Genomic DNA, 17,916 nt, shown 5'->3' with positions numbered 1-17,916 from the left:
TGTAAAACACAATGGCTACGTTCACATGCAACCAAATAATCCATTAGTAATCGTATTGACGACTCAATCGGTCTGAAATGCCTTCAAGTAAACGCCTTAATCGATCGGACTGAGCTCGATCCGAATGAAATTTCGATCGGACTGAAAGGGGTGGTTTATTCCTCTTCTAATCCGATCGAGAGGACATGTAAAAACTTGATCGGATTGAAAACCGAAAAACATCAACCCGATCACGTTTAGCGTTCATGTAAACACTACATTCAGATTCATCAATCTGAATGATTTCAGTCCGACTGAAACAAAAGTTGTGCATGTAAACGTAGCCAATGTTGTTCCCCTCAACAGACTGATAAAAACCTGTGTATCTTGACTTTCTGCTGCATTAAAGTAGCCACTCATATTTGAACTCGCAATTTACAAAAAAATTTTTTACAAAAAAAAAAGTACATATTTAATCTGCTGCTGACATCAACCCTAGTCTCACGTAGCCAGACCTTAAAGGGTTAGTTCACCCAAAAATGAAAATTCTGTCAGTAATTACTCACCCTCATGTTGTTCCAAATGCGTAAGACCTTCGTTCATCTTCGAAACACAAATTAAGATATTTTTGATGAAATCTGAGCCATGTCTCACTCCTCCATAGGCTGCTATGTGACCGAAACTTGCTGGCCCAGAAAAGTTATTAAAGAGATCGTTAATATAGTCCAAGTGACTCCAGTGGCTCAATCTTAAGTATATCAAGCGACGAGAATACTTTTTGTGCGCAAAAACAAACAAAAATAACGACTTTATTCCACTTTTCATTTCCTTCTCTCTGGACCTCTAGTTGGTTGGCGTAGTGTTTTTGCGCAGCGCGTCTGTGTTACACGTCACCACGTAGGCTCACTATTGGCCGACGCCGGTCATGTGTGTGTTGCGTGATGACGTGCAACACAGAAAAAACACTACGAGGCCCAGAGAGAAGGAAATGAAAAGTGGAATAATGTCGTTATTTTTGTTTGTTTTTGCGCACAAAAAGTATTCTCGTCGCTTGATATACTTAAGATTGAGCCACTGGAGTTACTTGGACTATATTAACGATCTTTTTAATAACTTTTCTGGGCCAGCAAGTTTCGGTCACACAGCAGCCTGAGACATGGCTCAGATTTCATCAAAAATATCTTAATTTGTGTTCCGAAGATGAACGAAGGTCTTACGCGGTTGGAACAACATGAGGGTGAGTAATTACTGACAGAATTTTCATTTTTGGGTGAACTAACCCTTTAAGACTTAGGACAGAAGGTCTGGACTCCATAGCAGCTTTCATTGGCCAAGGCCCGCCCAAAAGGCTGCCTGACCAATCACAGTTCGTTTTGTTCAGCATCACGTTTAGGGGCGTGAAAATGTAAAGTCGAGGTCCCTACAATAACAAAGTGGCAAAACTCTTGGACGTCTTTTAAAGACTCTATGCCGTGAACTTCAATACTTTTGAAAATCCAGCATTTAGGTGAACCTGATAAGCACTCATTGTCACGATAGTAAACACGATGACTTTCTTCTTCCATTTTGTGGAAGTGACATCTGAGGCTGAGAGTATATGAACCCTATACCAATTGACCTAGAGAGCTTGTATTAAGGAAAGCAATATTTTATTCAGTACTTTTAATACACAAAAACATTAAGATGGGCATACAGAATAAAAACCAACATTAAAATGTCCAAAATCAATTACAAATCCAACCTAAGAAGAATAAAAATTCTAATAAAAGAATTCAGAAAATAAAAGTGTCCATATGTGGTGCCATTTGATTCAGAGGCATGAATTGTCACCGAAAAAGCCCAACTGCTTTCTTCTTCTTCATCCGTGAGGTGGAACGTTCCTCAGGACCAGCAGCAGCAGTCGAAGGAACAGTCTGAAGGAATCATCAGAATTGGTTTTAGTTCCCTTGAAGGAATATTCAGGGAAACCGCTAATAATTTCAACTTTAATCTCTAGCATTCCTGTTAATTACCGCAGGAAATGATTTTGACTTGTAGCTCAATTCGTGAATCCAAAAAAATCATTGACAGTTGGCAGTTAAATGCAAGTCTAGGGGGAAAGCATGCAATGGCTGCCCCATAGACATCCATTGTAGGTGCATTTTTGTACATTTAACCCAGAATTTTACTTTAATCATATCAAGGGGAGTAACATTTTGAAGCCCGTTCAGATTAGCGTTAAAGTTGTCCTGAAGAACACAGGCCTTTTTTGTTGAACTTCCAGAGCCTCTAATAACAAACATAGTGGTCAAACTTTACCAGCCTAAGGCTCAGCAATGCTGGGTTCACTGTACAATGAGGAGTTGAACAAGTTAGGAGCCACTAACATGTTCTCTGAAGCACAGGATTCATGGCACAACGGTTCTCCGAAAGAATGAATTGAATATTTATTTTGTTAAATTTTGGCAAGAATAAGTATAACGATAGAAGCAACTAGCACATGGCAGAAGGAAAAGACCAAACCTGTTTACTATCTGGCACCAGAGGTCTTCCTGATGATCCTTTGACATTATTCTGTTCTTGAGAAGCCAGTGAAGACGCCACACCTGCACAGCACAGCAAACAAGACAAACACCACTGTCATCATTTATTCACCCTCGTGTTGTTCCAAACCAATATAACCTTTCATCTGTGGAACACAAAAGGAGACAAAAGGCTCCAAAATTACACAAAAAAGTAGCATAAAAGTGTGCCAAACAAATTCTGATTGTGTGAATTTGTGTGAGCAACCGTAATTTAACAATGTTATATGTAGAATTAAGAAACCCTTGTTATTAGCGACACTAGTGGCCGTTAAGTAAACTGCAGTGCAGACAGCAACATATTGCCTCTGCTCGCACACGTAACGCACAAGAGACTGAACGCGATTCAATACGGGTTATACTCACGGCGGAGTTCTTTTTCGTTTTTGCTTGGAAGTAAAAAAAGTTGGAAATACCTTTGTATCGATATACTGTTATGAACATCCCGTCCACGCTAAGGAAAGCGACAGTTAGATGAATGTGTAAATATGTGCTGTGCACTTTCCTCAATAACCGAATGAACACATGACAAAAGTAACAGCGGTGAGAAAACAGGAGTTAAGAAAGCATCTGCTCATAGCGATGTGGATGTTTACACCAGCTCTGCAATTCACCGGCATCATGTCGAAGATGAGGCAATTAAAATTACAGTTATAATTTGATTATAAAGTATATCTGAGACTATAGACTACATAGATCTGGTTATGTGAGACTATAGTTTGATTGAATCCCTTTACTTTGCATGACACATACATTACAATTATCCTGAATATTGTATAAGCATTTTGTGTGTCATAGAAAGGAAGAAAGGCTCTTAGGAGCGTGAATAACCATTACATCCTTTGCCATTTCCCAGTGAATCTGGCCCGAGTCCTTCACATAAAAATCAGTTTCAGGCTCTCATAGACAACCCAGGGTTTTATTCATAAGTATATTATATTGTGGACTACTATTTTGAAAAAGGAAGTCTGAATGGCGTTATGTGTGTGGAGAATGGAAGTGAATGAGTAAATAAGATGGATGAAGTTCGCTACTCCTGTCTCGTGTGCTTTATTGCTTATTAACTCCTGACAGATACCACACCAAGGAAGTCGGTGAAGGTCTCGTTTTTTAAGCTGTTGAACATTGGCAATGCAAAAACCGATTAATACATGAAAATTCTTAGCCCCTTTAAGCATCATTGAAACACCAAAAATAACGCCTGCCACAATTGGCATGTTTGAGATTCTGTGCTTGCCATATGTGATGTGCTCCATGTATGCAAGTCGATCATTGTTTAGATGTAAATATCTGTTCATCATAAACCAGTCATTTCTCTAGTGAAGAGATATGACAAGCAGTAACCTGTGGGGAAATATGGCTTGGTTTTACGATTCCTTAATGACCTTTTTGTCTAAGTTTTGGTTACCTGGACTTTCAATGGAGAGACAGAAACATCTCAGGTGTCATTAAAAACATTAATTTGTGTTTTGAAGATTAACCAGTCACTGTGATTTTGCCAGGTAAGACATTGTCCTGGGTCAACATATTTTGTTGAATCTGGAAAAACTTTCCCATCTGAAAATGTAGTCCTAACCCTATCCCTACCCCTAAACCTAACACTACCCATAACTCAGCCCTAAAATCAGAGGGGAATGATAGGTGAATAACACTGATGTAGAAGCACCTAACCCTGGTTTGCCTCCATAATGTCTGGTCACTAGACACAGCAACAGCCAATGATATTTGATACCACTAAAGTTAAACTTCACCTTACATGTCAACAGGTGCCAATTCTCTGTGGGTAATGTTGAAGCGTAACAACTCCCATTCCACACTCCCTTTAAGGAAAAGCGCAGCCAGGACATTCTGCAATTCATTTCCATTTGTGTTCCACAGAGGAGACAGACATATGGGTTTGGAATGATTGCTTTTGTGCTCAGTGTCTGCGAACCTGTGATTTGTAGGGGATCAGGTGCGTGATGTTCAGAGACGTGCTTGTCTTCTGCTGCAGGGCTGCTGTGAGGAGAGCGTTTACGTTTCCGACCCGTTTCCCCCGAGCTCACGGCCATGTACAGGGCCTGCATCTCGGAGTCAAAGCCCAAACTGTCCAGCGTCACACCAATCTGTGGAACAATCTAAGAGACCAAAAAAAAGAGAAAGAATGACCAAACCATAAAGAGAAGACATTCAATTTCAATTACTTATTAGTCTCCATAGAGGGTTTTTTTCTTTCATGTTTTTCTTTATTACCTGATTTTGAGCCAAAATAAAGCAACACACACACACACACACACACACACACACACACACACACACACACACACACACACACACACACTCTCTATATGGAAACAAATAAAGGCAGGTGAAGTCTTAAACGGGCATCATGCATTAAACCCAGAGAAGAGCTTCATTTTATAGTCTTCTATAAATCTGTCCTCACTCTCATTCAGTCAAAAAAAATAAAACACTTTTTTTAATGGAAAATTACTTCTGAAAAGGGGATATGTAGATATTTGTGTATATATGGATATGAAATTGTAGTGTGTGTAACAGACTTCTAAAACCAACAAAACTGTTTCTTAAATGTCATTTATTCCTGTGATCAAAGCTGAATTTTCAGTCTTCAGTGTCACATGATCCTTCAGAAATCATTCTAATATGATGATTTTGTCAATTATTTTATCAATTATTATTGGTTCTCAATTATTTACAATAGTTCTTATTATTATCAATGTAGAAAACTGTGTTTTTGCTACTAAATACTTTTGTGGAAACCGTAATACATGTTTCAGGATTCTTTGATGAATGGAAAGTTCAATCCATCTATTTGAAATAGTCCAGACATTTTATAATGTTACAAAAGATTTCTATCACTTGTTGTCAAAGGTATTCATTTCTTTTTTCTTTTAAATCTTGTCACATATCTATATTTTACAATAATTTACAAAATGCAGAAAATATTTAATAAAAAAAAACTATACCAAAACAAATGAATAATAATCATTTATATATATATATATAAAATCTGAAACATAAGATGAACCCAGTCATATAATTTGCCTGAAAGAAGCTGTTTTACTCTATGTAAATGTGGCCACCATGTTGAGATCACATGAATAGTCAAACACTAATGCTTTATCTCAGTAAAGAATTTAAATTATATTTTGCCTGAGGAAATTTTTTTTTTTAAATACCTTAAAAGTATGCATTATGATAATGAGAATTTGGGAGTGAACTGTTCTTAATTGTCATGATATGTCAAATATGCAAATGAAAAAAAGAGTTTAACAGGGTAATGGTAAAGATGACTGCATTCACACATTCCCCAAACACAGAGGACAAATTCTCAAAATTAGCTCGCCAAATATTGACCTGGTGAGATTGGCGACCACTAGATGAATGAAGGGCCCCTAAATATACGTGTAGACGTTTGGGGTTTACATTGATTTATTTTTATTATTTGTTTGTTGAAATATCATAAAAATAAATGAATGCTTTGAGTTCCTCTTTGGGGACAGAGAGGGCAATGTGAGGAGAGAAGCCACAGTTCATGAGTGTGCACTTCCTGCCTCCCCTTAAATCGTTTCTCCTCTCCTGATCTTTTCATTTTTTCTTCTTCTTCTCAAATCAATTGATCAATTAAGTTTTTTGTTTCAGAAAAAAGCATAGGTAAAACTGAAATATGAAAGCTACACAATCACGCCGATACCAGGCCAGATCATTTCCACAAACTCCATCATCTGTGTGCGTCAAAGCAGGGAAGTGTCAGGAAAAAGCGGTTCATGTGTTAGTGCATCATGTTGATACACCTATTCATAGCTGGTAAACAACACTGGCTAGTTTGTGGAAGAACTCTAAACCAATAGATTCTAATGGAAGATTTCAGAGAGTGTCCCAATTCTTGTTTTGTGGAAGGGCAAGTATATACTTGATAGTCATTCAGTCAAACCCCTCCTCCTAAAAATGTATATTACCTCTTTCTCTCAGTTCACCCTCTGTCTAACACTCCTACGTTTTCTTCATAAGTGGTGTATACTAAGAAAAACATCACATTATTATCATAGTTCGATTAGAGATTTGAGCAAACTATAGAACAAATTTAATTACCAGCATTGGCTGGTTTTTAGTGGTTTGTGGAAGAGCTCTAAACCAACAGATTCTAATGGAGTGTCCCAATTCTTGTTTTGAGTTCAGCACTTAGCTAGTGAAGGGCAAGTAGTATGTAGTACGATATTGAGACATACTACTACTTAATAACATTGCGACTTAACCTTAAATCTCACAATTACTTAACCTTTAGGTTCATACATTTAATAAATTCTGTAGGGGTTTCAGCCTTGCATACTTCCATACTTATTTCATGTCCGAACATAAAGAAACAATATTATCTCACACTATCTATTCTGTTATATTTTTACAATCTCATATATGTGCGTTTGGTTGGTACACCCTACTCAAAGACAGATCAGTGCCATTTTATTTTGAATTTGACATCAGCCGCAGAATTCTTATTAGCTGTTATGAGAGAGCCTTACAAAAACACCACAAAAGATTTGTAAGATTATTGTTCTCAACTAATATTATTGTTAATAACAAGCACATACACTACTGTTCAAAAGTTTGAGGTTGGTAACATTTTCTTATGTTCACTATATTTGATCAAAAATACAATAAAAACAGTAATATTTTGAAATATTATTACAATTTAAAAGAACTGTTTTCTATTTGAAAATACTTGAAAATGTAATGTATTCCTGTGATGGCAAAGCAGAATTTTCAGCATTTTATTTTACAAAGTAGTAGGGGCGGGCAATATACCGGTAGACACGATTAACCAGTAGAAATTTGTCAACCGGTAGAGACTATCATCTCTTTCGCAGTAATGCTTACATGACGTTGCTGTGCTGCGTGGTCACGAAAGCTTATCGTTAGCCTGTGTTTTTAAGCATTGTGGTTTAAAAGTAAGCGATTTTAAACCTTTGAAACGCAATAAGCTGCGCAATAGAACTAATTTCGCTATATGCGAGATGGTTTCTGAACGCTGTCTGAGAGATGCGCACACATGAAGCCGCTGCTCATACAGCGCGTGAGTACTGAAGTACTGAGTTATTTTTGCTGCCTAATTGGGCTTTAACGTTTAAATGCACAAACTTGCGTGTCAAAATGCCCGTCTTTGCAAGTATCCTCATAAACACAGTCATGTCTTAAAGCTCCCCTGTGGTGAAAGTCAAGCTTTTATGTTTGGGTCATCTCTGAGCTGCCGTGAGTGAGTGGAGGCAGGGCTAATTTGCATATTCATAGAGCAGCGTATACTAAATTAGGCAGGGGTGTAGAGTTACATTCAAGCTATTTTAAGGCATGAAGAAATTTTTATTTTCAAGGAAAAAACTTTTAAATATGGCATTTTGGTGATCAAGGATGAGTTTTAAAGGATACAATTATTGACTACTTTAAGTGAATGTAAACAGTTGCGAAAGAAAACACATGTGTAACAGTATATTGGAGCTGTTCAGTGATCCAGTCTTAAAGTGACAGTGCGCCTAGTAAACCTGCTGTCATCTGTCATTAATGTTAATCAAACAACAAAAAAGAGAAAATCTCTCGATGCTTTTGACTGAATCCCTTTTGTCTCGTTTATTACTTTAGGCTAGTATTTTTTATTTCTTTTGAAGTTTGTTGTCCTATTGCTTGTAATCACTGTCATTTTACTTGTCTTCAGTAAGCATGAGTTTTTTGTTTTATGTGATTTTGAAATTTTAATGGTATCAAAAATTGATGATATAAAAAAAAAACACCCAGACCTATCCTTGACAGGGTTTCATTTAAATATATATACAGTAACTGAACAAAAATAATTGCCAGCCCAAAACCTGTAACAGTAAATTGAGGAAGAAACTGAGCACGTTTTCCTTTATTACCTGATTTTGAGCCAAAATAAAGCAACACACACACACACGCACGCACTCTCTATAGGGAAACAAATACAGGCAGGTGAAGTCTTAAACGGGCATCATGCATTAAACCCAGAGAAGAGCTTCATTTTATAGTCGTCTATAAATCTGTCCTCACTCTCATTCAGTCAAACCCCTCCTCCTAAAAATATCTATTACCTCTTTCTCTCAGTTCACCCTCTGTCTCACACTCCCTAGTTTTCTTTATTAGTGGTGTGTACTAAGACACACATCACATTATTATCATACTTAGATTAGGGATTTAAACAAACTATTTACAAATAATATGGCTTGTTGAGGAGAGGTGTGTTTACTTTTCTACATGACTGGACAATTTTCACAGCATGGGCAGACAATAAAACAGGTAAAAACTCCCACAGATGAAAAATATATGAGGGTCTGAGCCATATTTTTTTTATCTTGGGCGAGTAAGCAACCGCCCAGAACACCCTAGCAACTGCTTAGCAACACACCAACCAAATACCACATAGCAACAGCTTGATGACCATTGGTTAGGGTTAGGCTATCATGATAACAACTTTTCCATGGGAAAGCACCTCTACACTTCCTCCAGAAGTTGTTATCTCTTTTTGCTATGCATTTTTGCATTTTCTATGACGTTTCCATCGATTACATTTACAAGAGGGCCTCGTGTTTGACGGGATGTTACTCTTGTTCTGGCTGGCAGGGCAGCTCTTCTCAGGGGTTCAAAGTAAGCAGAGTAAACCACAGCCCAGCTACAGCTACCTAATTACAGATCAGAGCTCACCCTGTGGAAAACTGGAGCAGAGTTACGGAGGGAGAAGGAATAACAGAACCAGAGACATCTGACCTCTTCAAGCGGTCCCAAATGGGTTTCATGGTTATCAGATTGGGGCGATTATAAAGGCCAGGAGCCAAAAAGCTTCAGTTACAGGGAGACGTCTTGAGCCTCAGCTGGAATTAAGGCATGGACACCTGACAGATCCTAGTGTCTAACAATAAAACACACACTCACACCAGAGTGTGGGAGTAATGGGGTACATGTTTCCCCCAACTTTACCAAAATAAAAACTCCACCCAAATCCTGCTAAATTCATACTACAGTCTTAAAAATAAAGGCATTCATGGTTCAGTAAAGAACCTTTAAAGGGATAGTTCACCCAAAAATGAAAATGTTGTCATCATTTGCTCACCCTCATGCTGTTCCAATCTGTATGAATTTCTTTCTTCTGTTGAACACAAAAGATGATCATTTAAAGACTGTTGGTAACCAGACAGTTTCACTGACTATTGAAGTCAGTGGCTACCGTCAACTGTCTGGTTACCTTTTTAATTTATAATTATGTTTTATTCATGTATTCATATACATTTTTAAATAATTCATTTTCAGCATCATTACTCCAGTCTTCAATGTCACATGATCCTTGATAAATCATTCTAATATGCTGAAAACAGTTGTGCTGCTTAATATTTTTGTGGAAAAAATGGCACATTCTTTTCAAGATTCTTTGAGCTCAAAAGAACAGCACTTATTATAAATGTCCTTACTGTCACGTTTGATCAATTTAATGTAATGGTGGTGTACATAGATAGAGCGATACTACACACCTCTCACGTTTACATTCTGATAAGAATGAACATCATTTATGATTTGCTAAAAATAATCTAAAGAAACCTACATACCATGACACATGAAGTATCTTGTAAAGACAATGGGAAACTTATTTTTCAACATTTCGAAATCACAGAAGGCTTAAATTCCTCGTTCTTGTGTTATTTATCTTGCAGTCCCAGTGCTGATGATATCAAGTTGTTAATTAACGCCTTAGTGATCAGACTTTATAAAAGTATCATCTGTCAAGTAAAAGTTTACTTGACAGATGATAGAAGCAATGGTCCAAAAAATCATAAAAAATGCATCAGGGTTTCCAGAAAAACATTAAGCAGCAAAAACTGCTTCAACATGATATAAGAATAGGAAATGTTTCTTGAGCAAATCATCATATCGGAATGATTTCTGAAGAATCATGTGACACAAATTATGTTATTTTCAGTTCATTTTTTTTTTTTTTTTTTACAATGTTACTGTTTTTACTGTATTTTTGGTCAAATAAATGCAGCCTTGGTGAGCAGAAGAGACTCCAATCTCTTGAACGGTAGGTCATCTATATTATATGTCTCAGACACATGATGGTTTGAGGTGTTTTGCTGGTCTTTAGGTTCAGTAAGCTGGATGAGTCGGTGTGGCATTGGGAAGGGTCACTCCATCAGTGCCAAACCAAAACTGGTTTCTCAACTCACCCGGTCAAATTTTCTTTTTTTATGCTTCAACCCTAAAAAAACAACAGTTGGCGTCACTGAAACACATTAAAACAGAAATGTATTCAACCCGAAAAGAGCTGCAAAGAGGACAGCACATTCACTAATACGGACCCTAAAACAAGTCTTTGTGTTAATCAAGCAAGGTACACACGCCTACTGAAAACACAAAGTAAACGTTCACACTCTTCTCTCCCCTCAAGAACCTGAGCATGCGTCACCGGTCTAAGGTAGACATCCGCAGTCTTTCAAACTCAACTTCACAAACTCATGGGATCATGTCTTCGCTTAAGTTTCGACCGCCAAAAGACAGCATTTCAAACAGGCCTATCCATCCATCCATCAAACACACACTCTCAACCAGGCTTCTGCCGATCAGGAATCTCAAGAACGGACTCCATTTTTCCAGAGGCTCGCTATGTTTGTTTGGCATTTCAGTGAGACATTTTTCCAAACACGCCTTCATTTTAATTCTGACTTGGGTCTTAAATGATTCTTCAGTGTGGAGTGGAATTTCCCATTGTATTGCGAGACAGCAGCAGTCAAATGACTTCGATATGTCCAAAAAAATCAAATAACGTGCAAGCTCACATTTCAATAGACACAACAAGTATTTCTGCGATAGAAAATAATGGCTTCCATGTGCAGAATTTGTATGCAGTGTAAATTATGACATAAAAACACTAGTATGATAATCTACCTTTCAAAAGTCTGGGATCGGCAAGACTTTTAAAAGTATTTTACTCACCAAGACTGCAATTATTTCATCAAAATACAGTAAAAACAGTAATATTGTGAAATATTATTACATTATTACAGTTTTCTAACTTAAAATATATTATAAAATGTAATTTATTCATGTGATGTCAAAAAAAAAAAAAATTCCAGCATCCATCATGTCACATGATCCTTCAGAAATCAAGAAATATTATCATTATCAATGTTAAAAAAAAGGTTTTGCTGCTTAATATTTGTGTGGAAACCATGATACTAGAGCTGCACGATTAATTTTTAAAGATCGCAATCTCGATTCAAACACCCACGATATTATTCCTAAATGACAACGATTCGGCTATTTGACAAGTACAATCACAGGGAACATTAAAATCTGTGTTTGTGCCGCCACTGACCCAGAGAGAGCATGACACATATAGGAGAAACAGCTTTTTAAGTGTTTAAAAAGTAACTTGATGCTTCAAAAAAAGATTGTATCAATTACATCGTTACACCAGTAGGTGGCAACAAGTGACTGGTAAAACATCTATTTGTCAATCATTCATTCAAGAGATTTGTTCAAAACGCAGATTCATCCAGTAATGAAACAAGTCCTTTTTTTATTTTATAATTTATTCAAATGAATTTGACACGTTTAAATAAACTGAAGCAATTAACATTTTGTCATGATCGTGATTCTCAATCATCAAAAATCGTGCAGCTCTACATTATATATTTTTTCTGAATGATTTAATTAATAGGCAGTTCAAAAGAACAATATTTACTAAAATTATTCATGTCTTTACTGGTACTTTTGATCAATTTAACGTGTCCTTGCTGAATAAAATTATGAATTTCCTTTGTGGATGGCACCAGTTTAAGGGGCGACTATATCTCAGTGTTTGCTACAGTACAGTGAGTGGGTGAGTAGACTCATATCCTTTTCTCACACCACCAAGTCAAGCCACACATATCTGACTGCACATTCACCGGGCCAGTGAGAAATACCGGTAGATTCGCACATACACACGGACTGAGATCAAACACACGCCTATCAAAGGACTCGCCTCAGGCAGAAAACACGACTGCCAGCACTGAAATCAAAGCTCATGGCTGAATCCAATAAAAAACTCAGTGATTCAGCCACATGAACATTACTCATCAAGAGACCAAAAAGTAGCCCATAAACACAAATATATGGCTGCAGGGTTTGGCTCCTCCCACTGTGGTCAGTGTGTTTGTAATGACCGTAAGGAAGAGTGGTCAGAAGCGTGATATACTGGCAAATTTTGCTCAGGGATGGTGGTGTGACCAAAACCCTGCTATGAGTAGTTCTATATGAAAGAAAAGGTTCTATTATTGAGCCTTAAAAGGTTCCGGCAGGCGCTTCATATATAGAACTCTTTAGGGTTCCATTTTATGGATTTAGTTTTAATTAACTTTAGTTTAATTCATTTGAATTATTTTATGAATTAAGCAGCATGTCAACATACTTTATCACTAGAATAAAATGAAATAACCCATTAAATATGAAAGTATGCAGTCATTTAAGACATTTATGCTTATGTAGAACCTTTTTGACAAAGTCAAGAACCCTAGGGTTCTATATAGAACTCCACTGAACTTTCTTTTCTAAGAGTGTATGTCTACTGTATTGCTGAATATTCAATGAAAAAAATGAATAAATATGTTCTATTTATTTTTCATTTTTAAATATGTCTATATAGTTGATTCATTTTTGGTTTTAGTTATTTTAATACATAAAGTTAAACAAAAAGAAAATGTGAAATGTTGCTTTGGCAACTTGCTGAAATAAAATAAGTTAATAATTATTTGTTTTATTTTATTGCAGTTTAGAGTTTATTTTATTTCAACTAACAGAAATGTTTTACGGTATTAGCTTTTTTGTTAATTATAATAACCCTGCTTTGTAGTACAAATGGTCAGAATTTATTGCTTCCATTAAAGCACAGATCCGTCTTTGGATCATTCTCAAGTCATATGAAACACTAAACTTTTAAATACAATTTTTCATTCAAACTGTAAACTGATAATATATTTTGCAATTAAAAAAATAATCTAATTTGAAAAATAGCAACATTTTCAAAAGTGCATGGTCTCAGACTTTTGGATCCCCCTGTACATCTACCATGGCATAAGGGTCCATATCTCGATCATATGGCCCAGTCCTAATCACACACATCACCAAAAAAACAGGAAATTCTCAAACACACACACACACACACACACACACACACACACACACACACACACGCACATCTATGGGGAAAAGAAATGAAACACCATCCAGTCAATAGACAGTTCAGTGTGAGGCAATGCTACATCAGAGCTGTCACTGCAAACACTCTTTGAGTTCAACAAACCAAACTACAGCCTAATTATACACTGTTTGTATGTATGAATGTGTGTGTGTGTGGTGACCCTCAGCTCTGAGTCCAACAGAGATCCACTCTCTCTTCCTGTCTAGCTCTCGCTTTTCCCTCTCCCGTAACAAACCTTAGAAGCAGCACAGTGCCCTGGTTCACTACATATAGGTGTAACTGAGCAATCATGGTGTCACATGCGTGCTAGTTCTGACTGACTAAATTTAGCAGGAGACTGAATGTAAAAGTGCTTCGCACCTGTGTGAAGAAGTTCTCCCTGTACTGGTGCACGTCAAACGGCTCTGTTTGTAGTCTGGCTGTGAGGGCAGAGTTTCAGATGAGCGTCAGCGAGCTAAAAACAGACACAAGAGAATATGCATCACAACAGCAAATGCGATGGTTACCTCTACTCAGGACAGCTCCGTTCTCCTGATAGTCCTGGATCTCAGCATCCTTCCGAGCCAGAAGAACAGCCAGATCCTCCACTTGCCGCTGCAGGACTCTACTCACTGCCAGCAGGGGGCGCACCAGCTGCCTGCACACCTGGTACACAAGCAAGATAACACAGACAAACTATTTGGACAAACTAACCAACTATTTGATCAATTCAATTCTATGGCCTCTAAATGATCAACATGATCAAAACTTTGACTTTTGTACACAATTTACTACATTCCCTCTGCCATATGATTAATAATGTATACTTTTTTTTTGGTTCATGAGTCTTTTACTGTGAAATCTTCACTGATTTTTATAAAGTAAATGTAAGAATGATGTAAGGAACATTTATTTGTTCATCTCTCAGTCATCATTGTATTGCATTACTTTATATGTTTTGAACCCAACAATAAGTAACTACATTACTCATGCTTTACTCATAAAACAAAGCATTTAAATATAATCTTAATAAGACATATTATTGGGAGTGACAACTGATATTTAAATGTATTTTATGCAAGAAGTCTGCTATACTGTAATAAAGATCTCATTGATTTACAGTACAAGCAGAATCAGAAATTCATCTTATTTTTTGGTCATATAAATATCAGCAACTGCACCAAATTGCATATTTTGCTCAGTTTGGGGCTCTGAATAAAAATTGTGGGGGGTTTTCTATATATTGTACTATATGAGCCATAAAAGCCTGATCAAATTGATGCAAACTGGGCTGGCCAGTTTCGATCCCATAGAAGCCTATGGAGAAGTGATCCAGCACTCAGATTTCATCAAAAATATATTTGTGTTCTGAAGATGAACGAAAGTCTTTCGGGGTTGGAACGACATGAGGGTGAGTGATTACTGACAGAATTTTCATTTTTGGGTGAACTATTCCTTTAATGCACACCTTCCAGCCAATCAGAATCAAGTATTCAGACAGCCCATGCTATAACAATAGATAAGGAAGGTTCATACCACGGCTACAGGTGTTGTGGTGCAGCGGAACTCCCAGTAGAACGGCAGCCCAGCCAGCTCACTTTTGAGTTTGACTGTTAGATTTTCGCCATGCCTTTCAAGAGCAACGTGTGCAGCAGAGATCGGATCATCCTCTTGGCTGGAGAACGAAGGCCGTGCCACAGAACACAGATGAGAGAAAAAAGCCTGAGTTGGAGCCCTTAGACGCTTATTCAGATCCTATCATACAGAGAAAAAGAAAAAAAATGTCATTTATTCCTGTGATGGCAAAGCTGAAATTTCAGCATCATTCTTCTAGTCTTCTACCTATTTTTTATGTGGAAACCGTAATACACTACCATAAGTAAGATTTAGAAAAAAAAAAATATATATACTTTTATTCAGCGAGGACATATTACATTACAGTTTCAAATAAATGCTATTCTTTTGAACTTTCTATTCATCAAAGAATCCTGAAGAAATTGTATCACAGTTTGCACAAAATCATTAAGCTGCAAAAACTGTTTTCAACACTGATAATAATAAGACATATTATTAATAATTGAGTACTAATAATAACTGGTACTAATTAGGCAGCAAATCAGCATATTAGAATGATTTCTGAAGGATCATGTGACACTGAAGACTGGAGTAATGATGCTGAAAATTCAGCTTTGATCACAGGAATAAACTTCATAATTTAAATAAATATATATTGCATAAATATAAATGCAGCCTTGGTGAGAATAAGAGATTTCTTTTTCATTTTTTAAACATTAAAAATATCATACTTATTCCAAACTTATGACCGGTAATGTAACTGATGAACTTTAGACAGTTATTGAACAGAACTGAATCAACACTGAACTGATTTCAACTGAACAATGACACTATTGTCTCTCTAGAGCTGCTTTACAGTAGAATTTAAGTCTGTTTTGCATCATTGATCCATATTTACCTTTTTAACACTGTAAAATTGCTTTGAAATCAACTGTATTGTATGAAGCGCAATATAAATAAAGATGACTTAACTTGAAAAACATTTCAGTGAGTCTTATGGGTTTTGCATCATCATAACAATTCTAAATTTTGATTTTAGTTGAACAGAGATAACCACTGACATAATGCTACAGTGTGATTGTCTGAAGTTTTTAAGTACTGAATTAAAGGCACTTCAACTAGATCTACCAGCAGTGTTGTACATTCTTGCCTGTGCTCGACTCTGGATGTCGTCTGCGTTCATTTCTTCTTCCCACACAGTGTTCAGGTCACTCAGCAGAACCCGGTACTGTGTGTCACCAAACCAGGCTTTAGCCAGGAGATCAGAGCCAGCGATATTCACTGGCACCCATGGGAGGGCAAACAGGGCTTCTTCCATTTTCCCCACAGCACACGTTATACAGTCTATTTCAGGCAAATTGTACATGTAAATTTAAAATATCATATAAACAATATAATAGTTTTAAAGTCACCATGAATTCAAAATGGACAATTCTTGATTATTTATGGAATATTGAAGTTTATTATAAATTCATTATTCATGTACATATATTTTTTTTAATTCATGTGCCCTCGTAATCTTTAATTAAAATATCTTCCTCTCCCTCGTGCAGTAACATCTTTCCTCTTCTCTGATGAAGTGTTTACTGGCGCAAGGGCGGGGCTACTTGTCACTCACGTGAGATTGACCAATAGCAAACCAGAACGATCCAATCAATTCCTGATGGATAAAATCAAGTCCCGCCCTACATGTTTTTTCTTGTTCAAGAATCCGTTTCACACGAAAAAACATCACAATAGTGAAGAAAAAGCAATTTCAACTTTCGTTTCAAGTCGACTTTAACATGTTTATACACAGTAGCTAACCATATATTATCAATCTAAAATAAGCCCCCTACAGTAATCATAAAAAAAATCATATTGATTCAGCTTTTCTTAGTAAGTTGTGGCACTTGTGTCAGAATTAATGATGAGCCTTAAGCAAATCGAGACTGCTTTAAACGTGTTTAATCCAAGTATGATGGTTGAATCGGCATCACTTCGATTCTATTGCGTAATGTAGTGTCACTCTTCCTTTGATATGTATAAACAACTGACAGCGGGTAAATACATTTTTCACATAGACAATCAGTAGATTTTAGAAAGCGTTTTACATTTTAATGGGTGAAGAATTGACCAGTATCAACTCACCAACAACAAGGGGGCCGTTTCGACTGACGCACGTTCCCCATGAAAACAAACAAGGATTAAAACGTTCCGGGAGGAATAGTTCCGTGTCATTTCAAACGTACGTGTGTGTGTGTGTGTGTGTGTGTGTGTGTGTGGGAAATCAAGAACCTCTGGTCGAAACACCACATATTTGTATAATCTTCTCTCTTCTGATTTTTCTGTCAAAGAAAGTGGAAGTAGGTTTCTCTTTCAGGTGAAGGTTAAGTTTCTTTCAGTGAAATGTATGTCAAATGTTTTCAGGGTTGGTGATTATGAGCAAGATTATAAACAAATGCTTTAATTTATGTGCATTACCTACTTGACTGAACTTTGCCATTATATTTAATATATAGATCTACATCATCCCTAAAATCTGAGGGAAATGATTACACTGATGTAGAAGTTGAACCACCTAACTCTGGTTGTAATCCTAATAAACGG

The 17,916-nt window shown here is 36.8% G+C and overlaps 1 protein-coding gene across 2 annotated transcripts; it reads right to left on the bottom strand.

The window, feature by feature from the left end:
- Nucleotides 1–1,613: 1,613 nt before the first annotated feature.
- Nucleotides 1,614–17,901, bottom strand: nhej1 (nonhomologous end-joining factor 1). 2 transcript variants are annotated; one of them, XM_081380494.1, is made up of 8 exons: nucleotides 17,458–17,901; nucleotides 16,478–16,671; nucleotides 15,289–15,507; nucleotides 14,280–14,418; nucleotides 14,134–14,192; nucleotides 4,474–4,657; nucleotides 2,482–2,564; nucleotides 1,614–1,892 (listed from the first exon to the last, which is right to left on the bottom strand). In XM_081380494.1, exons 2-8 carry the CDS (start codon nucleotides 16,643–16,645, stop codon nucleotides 1,806–1,808), a joined length of 939 nt encoding a protein of 312 aa, XP_081236620.1. In that variant the 5' UTR covers nucleotides 16,646–16,671; nucleotides 17,458–17,901; the 3' UTR covers nucleotides 1,614–1,805. The 2 variants fall into 2 exon arrangements, with proteins under 2 accessions (XP_081236620.1, XP_081236621.1); XM_081380495.1 differs by having other exon boundaries at nucleotides 17,421–17,482.
- Nucleotides 17,902–17,916: the final 15 nt, after the last annotated feature.

Source organism: Scardinius erythrophthalmus (genome assembly GCF_964197995.2).
Source record: "Scardinius erythrophthalmus genome assembly, chromosome: 12".
Lineage (NCBI taxonomy): Eukaryota > Metazoa > Chordata > Actinopteri > Cypriniformes > Leuciscidae > Scardinius > Scardinius erythrophthalmus.
The sequence above is the reverse complement of the archived record's forward strand: the minus strand, read 5'-3'. Positions and strand labels throughout refer to the sequence as shown.